Below are 16,278 nucleotides of genomic sequence, written 5' to 3' on the forward strand. Positions count from 1 at the left end.
GGATTTCAGCTAAGCTAAAATCTAACCCTGATTTCTCAGAAGGACTTACCTATGAAGCCTAAATCTCCATCCAAGCCCATGGTATGAAGGGGAACAAATACTCCTCCTTTGTTTCCCTCACAGATCTCACAGTCAACTAGAAATACTAGCCAGCATTCTTCTTTTACTCTTGGTCTATGTAGAGCAGTGTTTCTCAACCATGGCCACTTGAAGATGTGTGGACTTCAACTCCCAGAATTCCCCAGCCAGCATGGCTGGCTGGGGAATTCTGGGAGTTGAAATCCACACAACTTCAAGTAGTCAAGGTTGAGAAACACTGATGTAGAGGAATCTTTTTTGGAAATCCACCCCTCATAATCCCTGATCCTTTAAAAATCATCACCAACAAAACCCAGGGCTGGCATAATGAAAACTACTGAAATCCAGAATTAAGTTTTCAGGCGCCATCGCTTTCTTATAAACATTTGGACCACAACCAGGCCTTCTAAAAGTGTCCCCCATCATTTGCAATATAAGAAGAAACGATTTCTGGAAGTCTCTCATAACACAACCGTAGGAACAGAGGGCTGACCCTGATGGCCACCCAACACCAGAGACTGGGGCCATAACAAGTCCCACAAAGGCAGTCCAGGAGTCTGTCTCAGCCCAAACCCACAACTTGGCCTCCACTAGCAAGGAGAGTCTCCTAAGCCCCCACCCTGCCCCCAGTCCCACTCTTGTGAAAAACAGCTACTTACATCAAAGGCTGCTCCATGAAGTCGCTCCCCATTCTTCAGCCAGCAGCAGCTTAGCTCACTCAGTTCCAAAATGGGCTGAACCTTCAGGCGCACCGTCTCCCCCGACTGCCGGATCATCTCCACAATCTCATCCCGGGATTTATTTTCCACATTGCGCCCGTTGATCTCCACCAGCCGGTCACCTGGCACCAAGCCCAAGGCCAGATCTTTGGTCCCAGCGCCTGGTTCAGCAAAATGCACCACCCGCCTGTACACCTGCCCATCTGCAGCCCTGTCCAGCATGGTGGTGCGACGCAGCGAGAAACCAAAGTCACCCGTGTTGCGCCGCTGCAGCTCCAGCTGCCTGGGGCCAGGAGGCTGAGGAGGCACCACCGCAGGGAGTTTCAACTCTGCAGGAAACCTCTTGCTCACCAATTCGGGCAACCGGGTTCGTGAGGCGGATGCCAAAGGGACGCCGGGAGGTCCCAGAGTCACGCTCTGTTTAGCAAGCTGCATCTCCAGCGTTCGTGTCTCCACTTGTGGAGAAGGAGCAGCCGAATGCTCAGAGGGTGTGGAGGTTTCTGAGGTGCTTTCATCGCGGCTCTTCTGGGAGAAGGAGAACCTCTTGACAATCATCTGGGAGTTCTGCTTGGCCAGCGAGCCAAACTTGGCAGCTCGCTGAAGCACCGACCCCTTGAAGTTGGTGTCATCCACTTTGAGATCATCACTAGAGCTAGCGGTGCTAAGGTGCCCAGAATCCAAGATCACACTCCCCCGATTGCTATCTGAGTCGATGTCAGTTAGATGGAGGTCAGAGCCGCTGGCCACTTTGATAGGGATGGGGTTAGAGATCTCCAGCCGGTTCTTCGCATCCCTCTTTGAAGCACGGTTGAGATTGAAAAAGCCCCGGCGCATACTCATCTCCTCGAGGCTCTTCAGCTCAGCAGCCGACATCCGTTCCTTCTTCTCCTTCTTCTCTTTCTTCTCCCTTCTGGACCCATCTCGGTCCTTTTTTATTAAGTGAAACATGGTGGAAAACAGACCGGGGAGATGTCCAGGCTCCAAGAAGCTAGATGTTAGCAATCAGGGGCTCCAAACTCTTCATCCAGCCAGTGTCCCTGTGATGGATACAGTACATAAAAACACCCATATAAGTAAGTTAAGTGTTCCTAAGCCATAGACGCCTGCCCCTTGTTTGTGGCACACTGCAGTCCAAAGGACTAGCTAGTTTCCTACTGTGACATATGTTTGTTTGTTTGTTTGCTTGCTTGTTTGTTTAAAGCATGTTTTCCTGCTGCTCAGCCAGAAAGGCTCCCCAGAGCAACTTTCACAAATCAATTATAATTAGACCATCCCTGCCCTCAAGCTCACAGGAAGGGACTGGGGAGAGAATAGGAAAGAACAGATCTTGGTGGTGAATGATTCAGCTGCCCAGACAGATGAAAAGAGATGGATTCTGATTTGACAATACTCAAGTTTCCACTGCATTTATTTCAGGGTTTCTCAACCTCAGCAACTTTAAGATGGGCGGACTTCACCTTCCAGAATTCCCCAGCCAGAAGTCCGCCCATCTTAAAGTTGGTAAAGTTGAGAAACCCTGGCCTATTCAATGTAAAGTATCCCACGAGCTCATCAAAACCTACCAGGAAAACAAAGATAATAATGATAATAATGAAAAAAGTCAGGTTGTCAGTCAACAAAAAAAGCTAGTGAAAAATTTGGGACTATACAGTATTTGACAGGTACTAACAAAGATCTATTTCAAAATAATTATACCAAATTATGGAGATAAATTTTTAAAAGACTTTGAAAGTTGAAAAAGATTAACACTCTCCTGGTTAGGATCCATTGCAGCTCTTAAAATGAAGATATTACCTAAGATAACATTTTGTATTTCGAATGGCACCAATTTCAATCCCAGAAAAAAAAAGGACAAGATTGCAAAGAGCAGTTAATAAATTCATTTGGAAAAGGGAAAAAAAAAACTAGAGTAAAATGAAAAAAATGTTACAAGATTCAAAAGATAAATCTTACTCTCCCAAATCTTAAATTATATCACCATGCAAGTTGTTTGCCATGGATAATTAAATGTATAAACTCCCCAAATAGCAGAATGTCAATATTAAAAGTTATCAGCTTAGCTAATGGACTTCACAGATATTTACAATGTCAATATGTGTAAAAGTGTAAAAGAAGACAAAAACCTATGAAGACATAAAACAGAGCTTGATAAAAACATGGAATTTCACAAAAATAATATTAAGTCCAGCAATCTCGTCTTTAGCCTCACCATTTATTCTGGAGATAATTTTTTACAATAATTACATGTGTGGATATGGTACATCCAGACTCTTGATTAAGCACACAGGAAGAATTACTTGGTGAAGGCCAAAAAATTTACTATGGTTGATGGATTTACTGGATGAATAAAAAGCGACTTTAAGAAAGGAGGGTTTTTAAGACAAATGACAGAATTTGAAACACTTATACAGAACCAAGACCACCTATTAGGACATATAAATTGCTATTAAAATATGACACGGAGATAGAACAAATAAAAGATTGTATGATAAAGTGGATGTGAAATTTTAAAGGAACCATTACACTGTAAGAATGGGAGGATTTATGGAAAACTCAGTAAAATTTACCCCATGCTATAATCTAAGAGAAAAGTGGGACAACATGTTTTACAGATGATACATCTTTCTGTCACTAATTGCAAAAATAGATAAATTGTATAATAAAAAATGCTGAAAATGCTGTGATAGTAAAAAAACAAACCCAAAGCACTGTAAAGAAATAAACAGCATTATTAAATAAAAAATAAAAATAAAAACAAAGCTTGAATTGAAACCTCTTTTCTTTTTTTTTTTGGACTAGGCATTGTTCCAGAAGAAATAAATAAAAAGTATCACAATTTGTTAAGATATATGCTGACAGCTGCAAGGACAAACTTGGCCCAACCTTGGAAAAGAGACACTTTGCCAGCAATTATCAGACTGGGGAACCCAACTTGGGGAATACACAACAATGGCAAAATTGACAGGACTGTTTCTGAGCAGAAACGGTTCCCTTATAGCAGTGTTGTCCAAACGTGGCCACTTTAAGATGAGTGGACTTCAACTCCCAGAATTCATGGGTGGCTGGGGAATTGCATGGCTGGCTGGGGAATTCTGGGAGTTGAAGTCCACTCATCTTAAAGTGGCCACGTTTGGACAACACTGCCCTATAGATTGTACACACCCCAAAGCACACTCAGACATGGTTTTTGAGGAGGGAATCATTGAGGTAAAGACAGTAATTAGAAGCAATCTCAATGTTTATAAATATTTTCATGCAATCACCAGTCGGGTACAACGGGAGCGAATTTAGAACTCAATATTATTTTTAGCAATTTTTCTTCTTTTTTATATACAATTCTTTTTCCTTTTTCCTTTTCTTTCCCGTGAGATGATTATGTGCGCTTATTTCTGGAACAATGAGAGTGGTGATTTCAATATTTAGAGTTTGAGAGAGGTTTTTAGTTATTTCTTAAGAGGATGCAAGGAACCCAGTTCTATACAGTGAATGAATTAACAAGATAATGAAATAATTAATTTAAATGTTATGATAACTGTGAATCCTTTGTTTATTTACAGTACTGACATTTTATTCTTCATCCACTGTCTTTTCCCACCTTTTTTCTTTTATGTAGTTGTTTTCCTTTAAATGTTTTAAACAAATCCATTTTTTTTTTTAAAAAACCAACCGGGAAAATGGTTATTTATAGATATGAATAGGAAAACGCTGCAGTAACCTAGCCTTTTTCAATCATTCACCTCCCTTCCAGTACCACCATAATAGTGGATGAAAACTATCGCTTAAACTACCCAGAATCAAGAAGACCCAGCTCTTCTGCAAGAACACAGAACCCAACCCTCTCCAGAAAATCTACAGTTTTGAAAAAACGAGGCATTTCATGAGACTTGCCAGCTTGCCAGAAAACGGAGAGTTTCTGCAACACATCGCAGAGTAAAACACTGGGGAGAGGCAACGCTTCAGCCCAGTTCTGAAGCCAGGGATCTGCAGTCAAAAACAGCAGGTGACCCAAAAAACGATGCTTTCCCCAAAATGTCTGGCAAACTCTGGTGTGCCACCAAGACTGTCTGTGAGCTCAAGCCCCACCCGATGGCATTTCTATGCCACCAATTCCTATCACTGAAGTAGTTTACAAGACGCGTTAAAGGAAAAAAATTAAACTTCAGATAAAAACAAAAATAGCACACTCTGAAATTGCACGACTTCCCCTTGCAGTCATGATCTCCATGAAACAATTCGGTTTTCACTACCTTCCTGAATATCAGGAGAAAGAGCACCATCCAGATGGCCAAGGAAAGGGTAATGCAGTGAATGGGGGCAGTAATTGAGCCGCAGGGGCTCCTTCCTCACAGTAACTCCAGAGGACTCATGGACTGCATGGCTAGGTTCTACCTGAAGTGGAAACTCCTACACATTTTGGGCCCAAGCCCTCTAGGGCAATGTTTCTCCACCTTGGCAGCTAGAAGATGTGTGGACTTCAACTCCCAGAATTCCCCAGCCAGCATTCCGGGAGTTGAAGTCCACACATCTTCAAGTTGCCAAGGTGGAGAAACACCACTCTAGGCCTTCATAGGTCAGAACCAGCCCTTTGAATTATACTCAAAATCTACTGGTAGCCAGTAGAGAGCTCATAACACTTGTTACATGCATACCAGAGAGGTTACCTGACAAAAGGTGACTGTCACTGATTACCTGCCATCACGTTGGTGTCAACTCTTAGCGACCACACAGGTAGATTTTCTCCATGATGATCTGTCCCTAACCTGGTCCTTCAGGTCTTTCAACAATGCCTCCATCACCACCGTAACTGAGTCTGAGACTGTCACTAGGGCCTCTGAAATACACATGCTGCCCAGCAAGACCTCATCCAGATGTGTTTAAACCAGTGTTTCTCAACCTTAGGAACTCTAAGATGTGTGGACTTCAACTCCCAGAATTCCCCAGCCAGCCATGGCTGGCTGGGGAATTCTGGGAGTTCAAGTCCACACATCTTATAAGGTTGAGAAACACTGGTTTAAACACTAACTGGTGTACCAGACGTGACCAGAAATTCTGCACAGGTGAGTGAGCAAGTAATGGAGCAGAGACTCTCCCCATCAGCTCTGCAACACAGAAATCTAGCAGGGAACTCAAGAGTACTGTTAGAGAAGGGACGCACCACTCCCTCAAGCCCGGCACAAAAATATACTGAGCTGCTGGCAAAAAAGTGCAGCGCTCTGTTGCTCCTTTTCCAGCCTACTGTAGGCTAACTTTTTTTTTGCAGGCGAGCAGCTAACTTTGCAAGACCAGTTTGTTTGCCCTCCTGGAGGGCACCAAGGGCAGAACTGCAGGAAATAAACAGAAGCAAATCCACCGAGTGACTCTTTCAGAGTGGAGTATAGTTCACCAGCCATCTGAAATCTATTGCAGAATCGCAAATAAACCCCGTGTCGTTTTGAACCGCAACAGGTCCACAAATCACTACCAGTCCTTTGCGAAAGGTTTAAAAATGAATATGCAGGAAACCTTCCTTCCAAAATCTTATTTGCCCCAAGCCACTGGATGAGGGATTCTCTGTATAAAGCAAGCCACCTTCAAGCTGAGTCCCACTCCTGATTCCTTCATGGGCTTGTCCATGTAATTTTCGTGGCAGCCATACAAAGGTTCTCAACCTTCACAGCCCTGGAGGCCCCCCACCCAAGCATTAACCAAAGCTGACTCTGCTTCATTTCTGAGCCCAAACACGAACAGGAGGCAGCAGACAGAGAACCTCGCACACCTGGTTTATTACTGACAGATCCAAAGGCATATTCAACTAACCTGCAAGACACGGCTTAGCGAGGGACATGCCTACAGTGTGGGGTTATCAAGATGTCCCTCACCTTCGTAATTACGGCTCGGCTTGCCCAGGCACAGAGCGATGGCTTCTTCTGGCTGGGAATGCTGGACCAAGTGGCCCTGAACAAACTTAACACAGTGGCAGAGTATCTTAAACTGGACATCTCCCAGGATTGCTTTCCACCATGGTTCACTTAATGAGAAAGGACAGGCGGGGGTCTTTCTCAGCCCTTTACCAGGGAGTAATTCTGGACTTTTTAAGGGCATAGCCAGTGCTTAACTGCTGAATTGCCACCCTTTCTACAGTTCACATCATCCAAAGCATGCTGGACGTAGTTGAAGTCCAGCTTCTCCTCCCCTCCTTTTCCCAAAGGCTCAGTCTGGCATATTACTTTCAACACACCCTATAAGGTAGGCCAGTGTTTCTCAACCTTGGCAACTTTAAGATGTGTGGACTTCAACTCCTAGAATTCCCCAGCTAGCTACCCAGGAAGCTGGTTTAGTCTATCTCTTTCCTGGTCCAGCATTAGCACTCCATCCAGCATACAACACCAAAGGCAGGGGTGTTTGCAAAGCATGGTCAAAAAAGTCAAGATGGATGTGATGGGGCAATCACAACTCCCTCTGGCTTTTATATGCGTCACACACGTGACACACATAAAAACCTGGTGGAGCTTCCACTGCCCTGTCATGCCTGTCATCTCGACTCTTCTGACCACACTGTGTGGACGCCCCTGACTGAATGACCTCCGATGCCATTCCACTGATAAGAGGGGTGTTCCAATTTTCAAGGAACAGCCTAGGATGACTCTGTCTGTGTTAAACAGCTCTTAAAGTGGAGAGGGCTTGCGTCCTGCTGTAAGCAAGCCATTCTTAGAGTTGCAGGGAGAGTCATCCAGGCACTCAGTTGTTCACAAAGGCCCTTGTTGTAGAAACAGAGACTCTTCTGAGGACGAGAAGAGAAAAAAACCCTGCTCCTCTTGAGCTAGCTGGAGCAAGCCGCCTCTCTTTTCTCCCACAGAGTTTGGGAGCAGTCATCTAATTTCCACCCTCAAAGAAGAGAGTCAAGACCCTTTCGGTAGGCCATGTCCTCCCAGTTTAAAACAGGGAGGATTCTGGAGTGAGGGGAGCAAGGGTGGTTTGCGAGAATATAAAAATATGGAGAAGTATAGCGAATCGTGTTGGTGTAAACTCAATTTAGCTGTATCTTCTTCCCCTTTCCTTCTCTCCTTCTGTTAATCACTTTGCATTAGCTACTGACACCAAAAAGAAATTGTGGGGTGGGATGTACCAATGCTGCATACAAAGGACTAACATAACTTCCAGCTCACTTTAGAAGTTCAACCTGGATGGAAATCAGAAATGGAAAGATGGTGGGCCTCAAGAGATGCAGCTGATCAACAGCCCTGAAACAGAAGGCAGGAGGTGTTAAGCAGGCTTAGTTAGGTCAATCTCTGCCAGATGCAAACAGATTTCCGGTGGCATTGAGACCACCTGGGTCAAGGAAACAATAAAAGTTTCTCCCCTTCCCCCCACCTTTTCCCCCTAAATATAACAATTAAGGGCTGGGAATAGTCACCCTTCATCTGTTGATCACCAGCATCCACCACTTGAAGGACAACATCTCCGAAGCTGAAAGATAAATGTAACCACTATCCATAACAGCTGCTAATATACGCTGGAGGCCTCCAGATGGAAAGTTCCTGGTGCTCCCAATTAAAGGCACTGTGCAATTATCCGTTCTTTTCAGTGAAAAGGACAGAAAAAAGTAGTGGGAAAACAGAAAGACTTAAAAGCCAAAGGCAACCTTCACAGACCCTTATGAAGTCCATGCCAAGCAGGACAGTGCTTGGAATTAGCAATAGTGTTAGCATTTTTATTTGCTATACACTTATATCTAAGAGCAGAACAAGACCACCACGACCCTGTGAGGTAGACTGGGCTGAGAGACGGAGACTGGCCCAAAGCCACCTAGGGAGCTCCCATGGTTGAGGATGGACCAGAACCCAGATCTCCCTGCTTCCAGTCCAACACCTTCACGGCTTCTGCACGCCCTTGCTCTCCATAAGCAGGTCAAGTTCACTGCCAGGACGGATGGATCATGAACAGCATAACGTCAGCTCCCGGGGTTTCTTCTGCCGTTAAACAGAACTTAACTATCACCAAGGAACTCTTGCTACTCGAGAGGAAGTCTGTGAACAGCTCTTCCTTTCGTGACCTGCGTGTGGCTTTTCTAGGGGCAAACAGAAGCCGCTCTGGGGGGGAAAGAAGGAGCTGAGAAAAACACTCAACTCATCCAGGAAGACAATAATTCTCTCGGCAGGGTTACTTAGTCGCTCTTCCTTCCCCCGTCGCCAACCTTTTGTGCACCCATGTAACAGTTCAAGGCCTCCTTCCTCGGATCTCTGCACAGGACACAAAGCAGACCTCCTACGCATACGTTGAATAGGCCACTAATTCTCAGGCCAAGTCCAGTTTGGAACAACTAGAGCAGTGTTTCTCAACCTTGGCCACTTGAAGAGGTGTGGACTTCAACTCCCAGAATTCCCCAGCCAGCTGCTGGCTGGGGAATTCTGGGAGTTGAAGTCCACACTTCTTCAAGTGGCCAAGGTTGAGAAACCCTGAGCTAGAGGAAGTATCTCATGCAACCGAGAGAGATTTGCAAAGCCTTCTGGAGCTTGGCCACCCACCAGCAGAACCACTCCCACAAAAGACTCCAACAATCAGACCCCTTCCCAGGAGGCTGGCAACAAAGCAAAGGCCTTTGGACTAGCAAGAGCAATTCCCCCGAAGGCTCCTCCACTCCAGACCGGAACAGCAAGGCAGGCGAGCAAGCCCAGAGGATTTACACAGAGTGTTTGCACACCGGGGCTCCACCCTCGCCGAGAAAGCCCCACCAGAACTCTCGTCCTACTGCTGGGCTCCGACTCAGTGGGCAGAGCCCGCGTGGGCCATAAAGAGAGAGGCTGCACAGGCGAAAAATGGCGACCGCAGGTGGGAAGGCAGAAAAGTCGCCTTCCCCATCCCACAGTCGGAACCTGCTTTCCCTGATTTGGGAATTCAGGCACACCCACGCCTGAGCGATGAACAAGCACGCCAGGTATGCTGTGACGCAGCCAGAGCACAAGAGGTAGCTCAGTCCAACGGCCCGGAACAAGATGCGGCTTCTCCCCCGTCTCCCTGCACTTGAATCGTGGCAGTTTAAAGGTTGGAGCTCAGGGAGCGGTGCAATTAATGGACAGCCAAAAAGCCAGCAAGGCCCCCACTCCATGCAAGTGTGTCTTGCACACATGTGTGTCCAGGGTTGTCTTGCAAACATACATGTCCGGTGATGAGATGAAAAGGGAGCCCCGTCAACCCACTGACTCTGCTTGCTCTCCTGAGCTTCTTAAGGCCAAATCTCAAAGCCAGGTTGGCTACATACCTGCTCATGGGCCGCGCACAGGCTACCCGAAAAGGTGCTTCAATTTAACGAACATACTTGAACCGTCTTTTTGTTCCTGTACCTTTCCTTCAGAAAAGTGCTTGATGGGCAGGCTCCTTGAAGCTGCCTACCAACAGTTCAGAAACAGGACTGCATTTTCTGCTTGGCGTGGTTTTTCTGCTCAACACAGAAAGCATTGTTACTTGCCCTGGTAAAAGGCAGAACTCAGCATTGCTAGAAAACCCTCATTGTGAAAAGCACTGTTAGCTGCCTTGAAGCGCATGGAATGGGACGTAACTAAGAAGTAATATAGGAAATTGCCTTTTACGACGTCAGTTACTGGTTGTTTAGCCTGGGACCGGCTTCTCTGACTGATGATAGCATTCATAGGGGTCTCAGGAAGAGAGGGCCCCAACACATTCAGTCTAATCAACGTTATAATTCCCCTGTAATGGATAACACAGGACAACCCTCTTCTGCATATTTTTTTTCATTTTTCACTGCAAACCTCAAATACCAAAGGTATGCATTAAATACATAGTGAATGGATGCAACAAATCGTGTTTGTAAACACGTGCATCTTATGAATTTGTACATCAGCCTGACAAAAGTGCATGAAACAGCATGCTACGTAGTTATGAGCCAGGCAACAAGCAGAGGTGGCTGAGTCCTGGGGTCACTTCCAACTTGACAGGAGTCTATGAAAGACTGAGAACACCCCTGACACATTCATATTTATGCGCTGGGCCTCTGCAAAAACTCATGCTCATCTCTCCCAGTGAGCTGCATTTTCAGTATTCATCACACGATAAGTAATTCTTAAGATGCCTGTGCAGCCATAAATGAAAGATCACACAGGACCATCCACGCAGAGGTATCACTGAGGCTTGCAAGATACTGGGGTGAAAATGTGGAAAATGTAAAACAAGAACCTAAATCTTGAAAACAGCCGGACAACCACAACCCAAGAAGAGATATAACGAAGCAAAAGGAGAGATATAATGAAGCTGACATCTCCAACTCCACCTGCGAGGTTCAGCCTGGGGTAAACTCTTTCTGACAACCTCTTTCACTGTTGTGGGCATCAGACCGCTCTTGCTCTCTTAGGGTGGACCAAAGAGGAAGCCGAAAGGCCAAGAAACAGCCAGAGGCTGAATGGCAGAAGGGCGGCTAGGACATGACCAGCCCCTGCTGCAACGTACAAAAACCCCAGCAACAGAGTGTATGTCCAACAGGTAAAGCTGTTCTCCATCATTGCATCATTTATTGCGGGCAACAAAGCCAGGACTTAAATTATTATTAAAGTTATAAAAGCCAGGAGTTCCCAAATGCCAACCCCGCCCTAGAAAAAGGAGAACGGGAACATGCCTTATTCTGAAACAGATACGAAGAGAACACAGAGCATTTCTTTTCCGGCTCCCCGTATGAATGTGCGCACACACCTCTCTATACATTCAGACTATATGTCAGATGGGGAGCCCTGGCAGGCTATACACACACACACACACACACACACACACACACACACACGACACCCCACCGAAAGCTTGTGACATCCCCTCCTAGGATCCCCAACCAGCAGCTGGGAGTGAGGAGTCCAACACGTCTGGAGAGAAACCGGGTGTGCCAACCAGCGACACAACCTATGCCGTGTCAAAGGGGCAGAACCGGGACAAAGTTAACCAAAGAAAAGCACACACACCCAAGGAGGTGTCAAAGAAGAATAATTCAGGCTGTTCGCTGAATAATCAGGCTGTTTGAAACACGCGAGGTTTGGTCATGCGGGACCCACATGCGGGACCCACCTCTCCGCAGATTCATCCCTTCCGGTCTAGCCCAGGGGGGGCCTGGAGGTGCCCAGCCATACCTGAGTACAGGTAGGGTCATGCTCCGGATCCCAGAGTCACGGCCGGCCCTCTTGGGGGGGCCTTTCCTCACTTACTCCCGAGGAGGACGCGACGCTGCGGCATCCCCTCCCACTTCGGCGCTTCCCGACGGCCCCGAGAGGCCACCTCAAAGGCAACTGGAGAGATGGGTGCGCATATGAGAGGCAGAGCATGTTCTGCCCAGGTGCCAAGCGGGGCGGGGGGGGGGCAGAACCTGCACCCGCCTCTCTCGCGCCTGCCTCCAGGCATCCCCCCACAGAACCCCGCGCCGCTGCCCCTTGGCTGCCCAGCCCACCCGGGCGGAATTACCGAGAAGGCACTGAGCAGGGGCGGGCAGGCATAGGTGCCTCCCGGACGCCGGGCTGGGTCATCCGCGATACCCTCCGAAGGTGACCGAACTACACCTCCCAGCATCCCTTGCCCCCGCCCTGCTGGCCGGGGCTGCTGGGGGCTGTAGTTCGGCCCCGGCTCCCCCTCGCCCCGCTTGTGCAGCCCACCCCGCGGCCGCCGCGAGACACGCGTGGGGAGACACGCGCGCCTTCACGCCTCCCGCCCCCCGTCAGCGCCAGGCGTGCGCCGGGGAGGCCGAGCCCGCGCCAGGCGGCTCCCCGCAGCCCTTCCGAGCAGGCACCCGCTTCCCCACAGCTGCCTCTCCGGCCCGGCCCGGCCCGGCCCGGCGCTCCCTCACCGCAGCCCGGCCCGGCCCGGCCCGGCCCCGCTCCGCTCCGCTCCGGCTGCGCGGCGCCTCGCCTCGCCTCTCCGGCTGCCTCGGCCGCTCCCGGGCCGGCATCGGGCGACGGGGCGGGAGGGCGGCGAGGGGCGGGGCTGCTCCGCCCGCGGAGGCGGGGCGCCGGCGGGCTCGCTGAGGGGGCGGTGGCCGCGCGGCGAGGCGGGGCTTAGGTCGCCCGGGCAACCGCGGAGGGTGCGCGCCTCCTCCCTCTCCCGGGCGCCTGCGGCCGCTTCGCTGAGGGAAAGAGCCGCGCGGCGGCCGAGAGGGGCGGGGCGGGGCGCGCCGGGCTCCCTGAGGGGAAAGCCGGCCGGGGCCGCTTCTCTCAGAGTGGGGCTCTTTCCTTCTCTGAAGGGAACCCCCGACGCCCTCCTTTGGCCCGGAGCGGTGCTCCCCTCAGAGAAGGCCGTCCTGGCCCTGGCCCTGGCCCTGGCCCTGGCCTCAGTCAGGTGCTCCCAGGGAAATTTTCTATTGATTCGTTTGCATTTCAAACGTAGACACTGCCCACCTCACGAGGAAGTGGCTCCGGGCGGTTTACGATAAGAACAACAAGTAAATATTAGTTAAAATAGAGTAAAAGAGTACAAAACCACAATAAAACCTTAGTCTGCGCGTCAGCCCTTCAGAGGAGGCCCGGCCAAGGAACCGGAGAACGCCAGCGCTGCGCCGCTTCCATTGCGGGCTGCCGCCTGGACGCGCTTCCCGCTCCCGCCTTCAGGCTCGCTCGCATGCGGTCTCTGCCTCAGACTCCGGCTTCTGACCCGGGTCTCGGCTGCGGCTCTTCCTCCGGACCCTCGGTCATTCGTATGCCCGCGGCCCTGAGCCTCGGTCCCCGTCCTGGCCGCAGTCTCGGCCCGCCGCCCAGAGGAACCCAGGAGGAGCGCGGCGGCCCTTTCCCCTCACGCGTTCCGTTGACAGGCAGAAGCTTGGTCCAGCTGCGTTTATTCTGAGATCATAAAAAAGCATATTTCCTTTCTGAAGGTCTGAGATCACCGACTGAGTGAAACCAGAAGCGCTGCGTTGCTTTACCTGCCGTTTTAAAAAAAGGGTTACCTCAACGCGTCCATTTCTCATGAGGATGGGGATGGGATTTCAATTTCTTCCCCCAAGAACACGCCCAGGGCGTCTAATGGCCTCCAGCGTCGGAAATATTTCCCAGGATTTCAGAGTTGCCAGATGATAACTCTTAACTGTGGCCAGAATGTTATCATTTTAGCAACAGTAAGAACAAGGGCTAATAAATATGCCCGATGATACAGTAATCATTTGGAAAATTAAAACCCCCACATTCACACGGGAGCCACAACTTTGAGAGAGAGAACCTTGGAGTCTGTACAAATCTAATCATTAAATTATCAAAAATATCTAAGGCGAATTAACCTAGGCGTCCCTCTTAAACTCTACAATAATTGCGAAGTTATACATATTCATTTTTAGAACATTTATTCTTCTCCATAGTCTCGTAAGTATCGTTAACTTGTGAAGTATTAATATCATCATTAATTTGTGTTATGCAGGTTGGGATCGTCAGGTCTACCAACAAAGATATTTCACTAGGAATAATTACCACTGAATATTTTAGAAAATCCACCTTCCTAGCGTGCAGACAACGGAGCAGGTTCAGGGAGGCAACCGAGTCTCGTCCTCCTCATACGTCCTTCATTGTTCTCAAGCAGGACAAGGGATGCTAGTGGGCCATCCTGGCCCTGACGCCAGCAAAGTGGCCGTCAAATACCACAATTTCGGCATGGAAACTGAGATCCATCATGGAGTGTCTCCTGGAAAAAGGTTCCCTGGCCCCGCTGGAGGACCTGCCTGTCCATTTCAATTCACCCACCCCATAGGAAGCTCCTGAGGTCACCAACAGAGCATCTAATGCCAGTGCATAGCCCTTCTCTTGGCCTGTCATTGGCTGCCAGAGCATTCACAGAGGCGAGTGTGACTCTTGTAATCCATCTCAGATGATGTGGAATATATGCAGTCCCATACCTGGAAGGCCTCTGATCTGAACCCCATCAAGCAAATAGGGAAAGGAGGATGTCTAGATCATGATGCAGACCCTGAAGGCCTGGACTTGTTAATGGATCAGTAAAAATAAGAGCATTCCTGGATGAGCACCCAACCTACCTACAATACCTGGATGTGATAAGAGGCCTTATCTCCCTGCCAAGTGAAAAAAACAAACCGCTATCCAACATTTAGCTGTGCCAGTTATTTAAACCAAGCGCCCAGACCTCATGACTCCACACTCATTGTTCTGGGTTCACCCACTTTTGCAGGAGGTTTTTTCCCTCTTTTTTCCCCCTTGCCAGCATGTGCCTCCAGCAAATGCTGCATCCTTGCAGGTGCAAGATAAGGAGAAATAAGAGGCCACTGTGAGAGGAAAATTTTAGTAGCCTTCTATATGTTTTAATGTTAGTTTTGATTGCATTTGATAAAGCCAAGTTAGCTTCTTGTGACCTGTAGGGCAATGACAGGAAAAGTCAAATGCAAGACTAAGCAACTTGCTGATGGGAACAGAACAGGAAGGTACGGTAAAATTAGCACCAAGGACGTTACGAATCAGTTGCTAAACCTAGGAGTCGTGTCTGTGGTTTGTGGTTTTAAAGGATGAAAGGGATTGCATCTGAGGGGGTCGGGACCATTTTGGTCAAGCTGTTTACCTGACGGCTCGATTAGAATGGTCACGACATTGCAATGTGAATCTAAGTGAGTACCTTGTATGCTATTGGTTGAACTTTACTTGCTGTTGAACTAACATTTAATACAGCTTTTAGAACTTTGAAGTGACTTGTTTTATGGTGTGTCTGCCTCCCGTGTTTAACGTGGTTTTTCCCCTGACACCACTATCCTGCCAGCTCTCTCAGCCACGCCTCAAAGGGCACTGGGAGGCTGCTTGGGAGATGGGTCAGACACAGCCATTTCAGGGTCCTTGACCGGTGCAAAATGCCACCGTTCCAGACAAGGATTAGTACAGAAGACTGCTTCAGTGGTAACTCTGGGGAGAGCAATTGGAAGTAAACGTAGGGATAAACAACACTAATCCTCAAGGAACATGGTTCTCCTGAACCACCCCCACCCCCCAAAAACATCCTGTTCCTGCTAACTGCCTGCAAAACTCATTCTATAGCATTTACCTTTTCTGTCTTCTAATGCCCGAGGTGGAACTTGATCAGCTTGTTTTCCCAGATAAAACGTACCCCCTTAGCAAGCTTCACTGCCCAGTCGGAGGCCCAGAATCCTAGAGGGGGAAGAAGCCATTTAAGCTACCGGTTCTGACTCTTTTCTCAGTGAGGAATCCAGATCTCAGACTCCTTTCCCATGTATTATTGCCAAGCCAAGCCTCCCCCATCCTGTACTTGTGACTTTCCCTTTTCCTTCCCAGATGCAGAAGTTTCATTTTTTCCTGTTCAGTTCCATCCTGTTCATTTTAGACTGTCTAGATCTTTTTGAATCTTCTCTCTTCTCCAAAATATCAGCCACTTTTCCTGGCTCTGGGTCATCTGCCCACCTAAGTGTAGCTCAGCTTTGTCATCCAAGTCCTCAGTAACAATGTGGAACAATACAGGGCCCAGACAAGGTGACTGGCAATAGCTTTCCTGGTGGTGAGTGAGGACACAGTAGCAGGGG

General features: G+C 48.5%; 1 protein-coding gene across 6 annotated transcripts in view; it reads right to left on the bottom strand.

The window, feature by feature from the left end:
- The window catches only part of MYO18A (myosin XVIIIA), a 122,576-nt gene extending 109,833 nt beyond the window's left edge, over positions 1 to 12,743 (bottom strand). For 5 of the 6 annotated variants that reach the window (XM_088138706.1, XM_088138705.1, XM_088138698.1 and 2 more), the window contains exons 1-2: positions 12,610 to 12,743; positions 738 to 1,834 (exon numbers count right to left, since the gene is read on the bottom strand). In XM_088138706.1, the coding sequence (XP_087994832.1) occupies positions 738 to 1,745 (1,008 nt within the window). In that variant the 5' untranslated portion in view covers positions 1,746 to 1,834; positions 12,610 to 12,743. Of the gene's footprint in view, positions 1 to 737; positions 1,835 to 12,609 lie in introns of those variants that run through there. The other variant, XM_088138701.1, reaches the window with a different exon arrangement.
- Positions 12,744 to 16,278: the final 3,535 nt, after the last annotated feature.

The sequence above is a fragment of the Python bivittatus genome, unplaced genomic scaffold (assembly GCF_059951505.1).
Source record: "Python bivittatus isolate LINGU-HERP-01145 unplaced genomic scaffold, Pbiv_v1 ctg000240_np1212, whole genome shotgun sequence".
NCBI lineage: Eukaryota > Metazoa > Chordata > Lepidosauria > Squamata > Pythonidae > Python > Python bivittatus.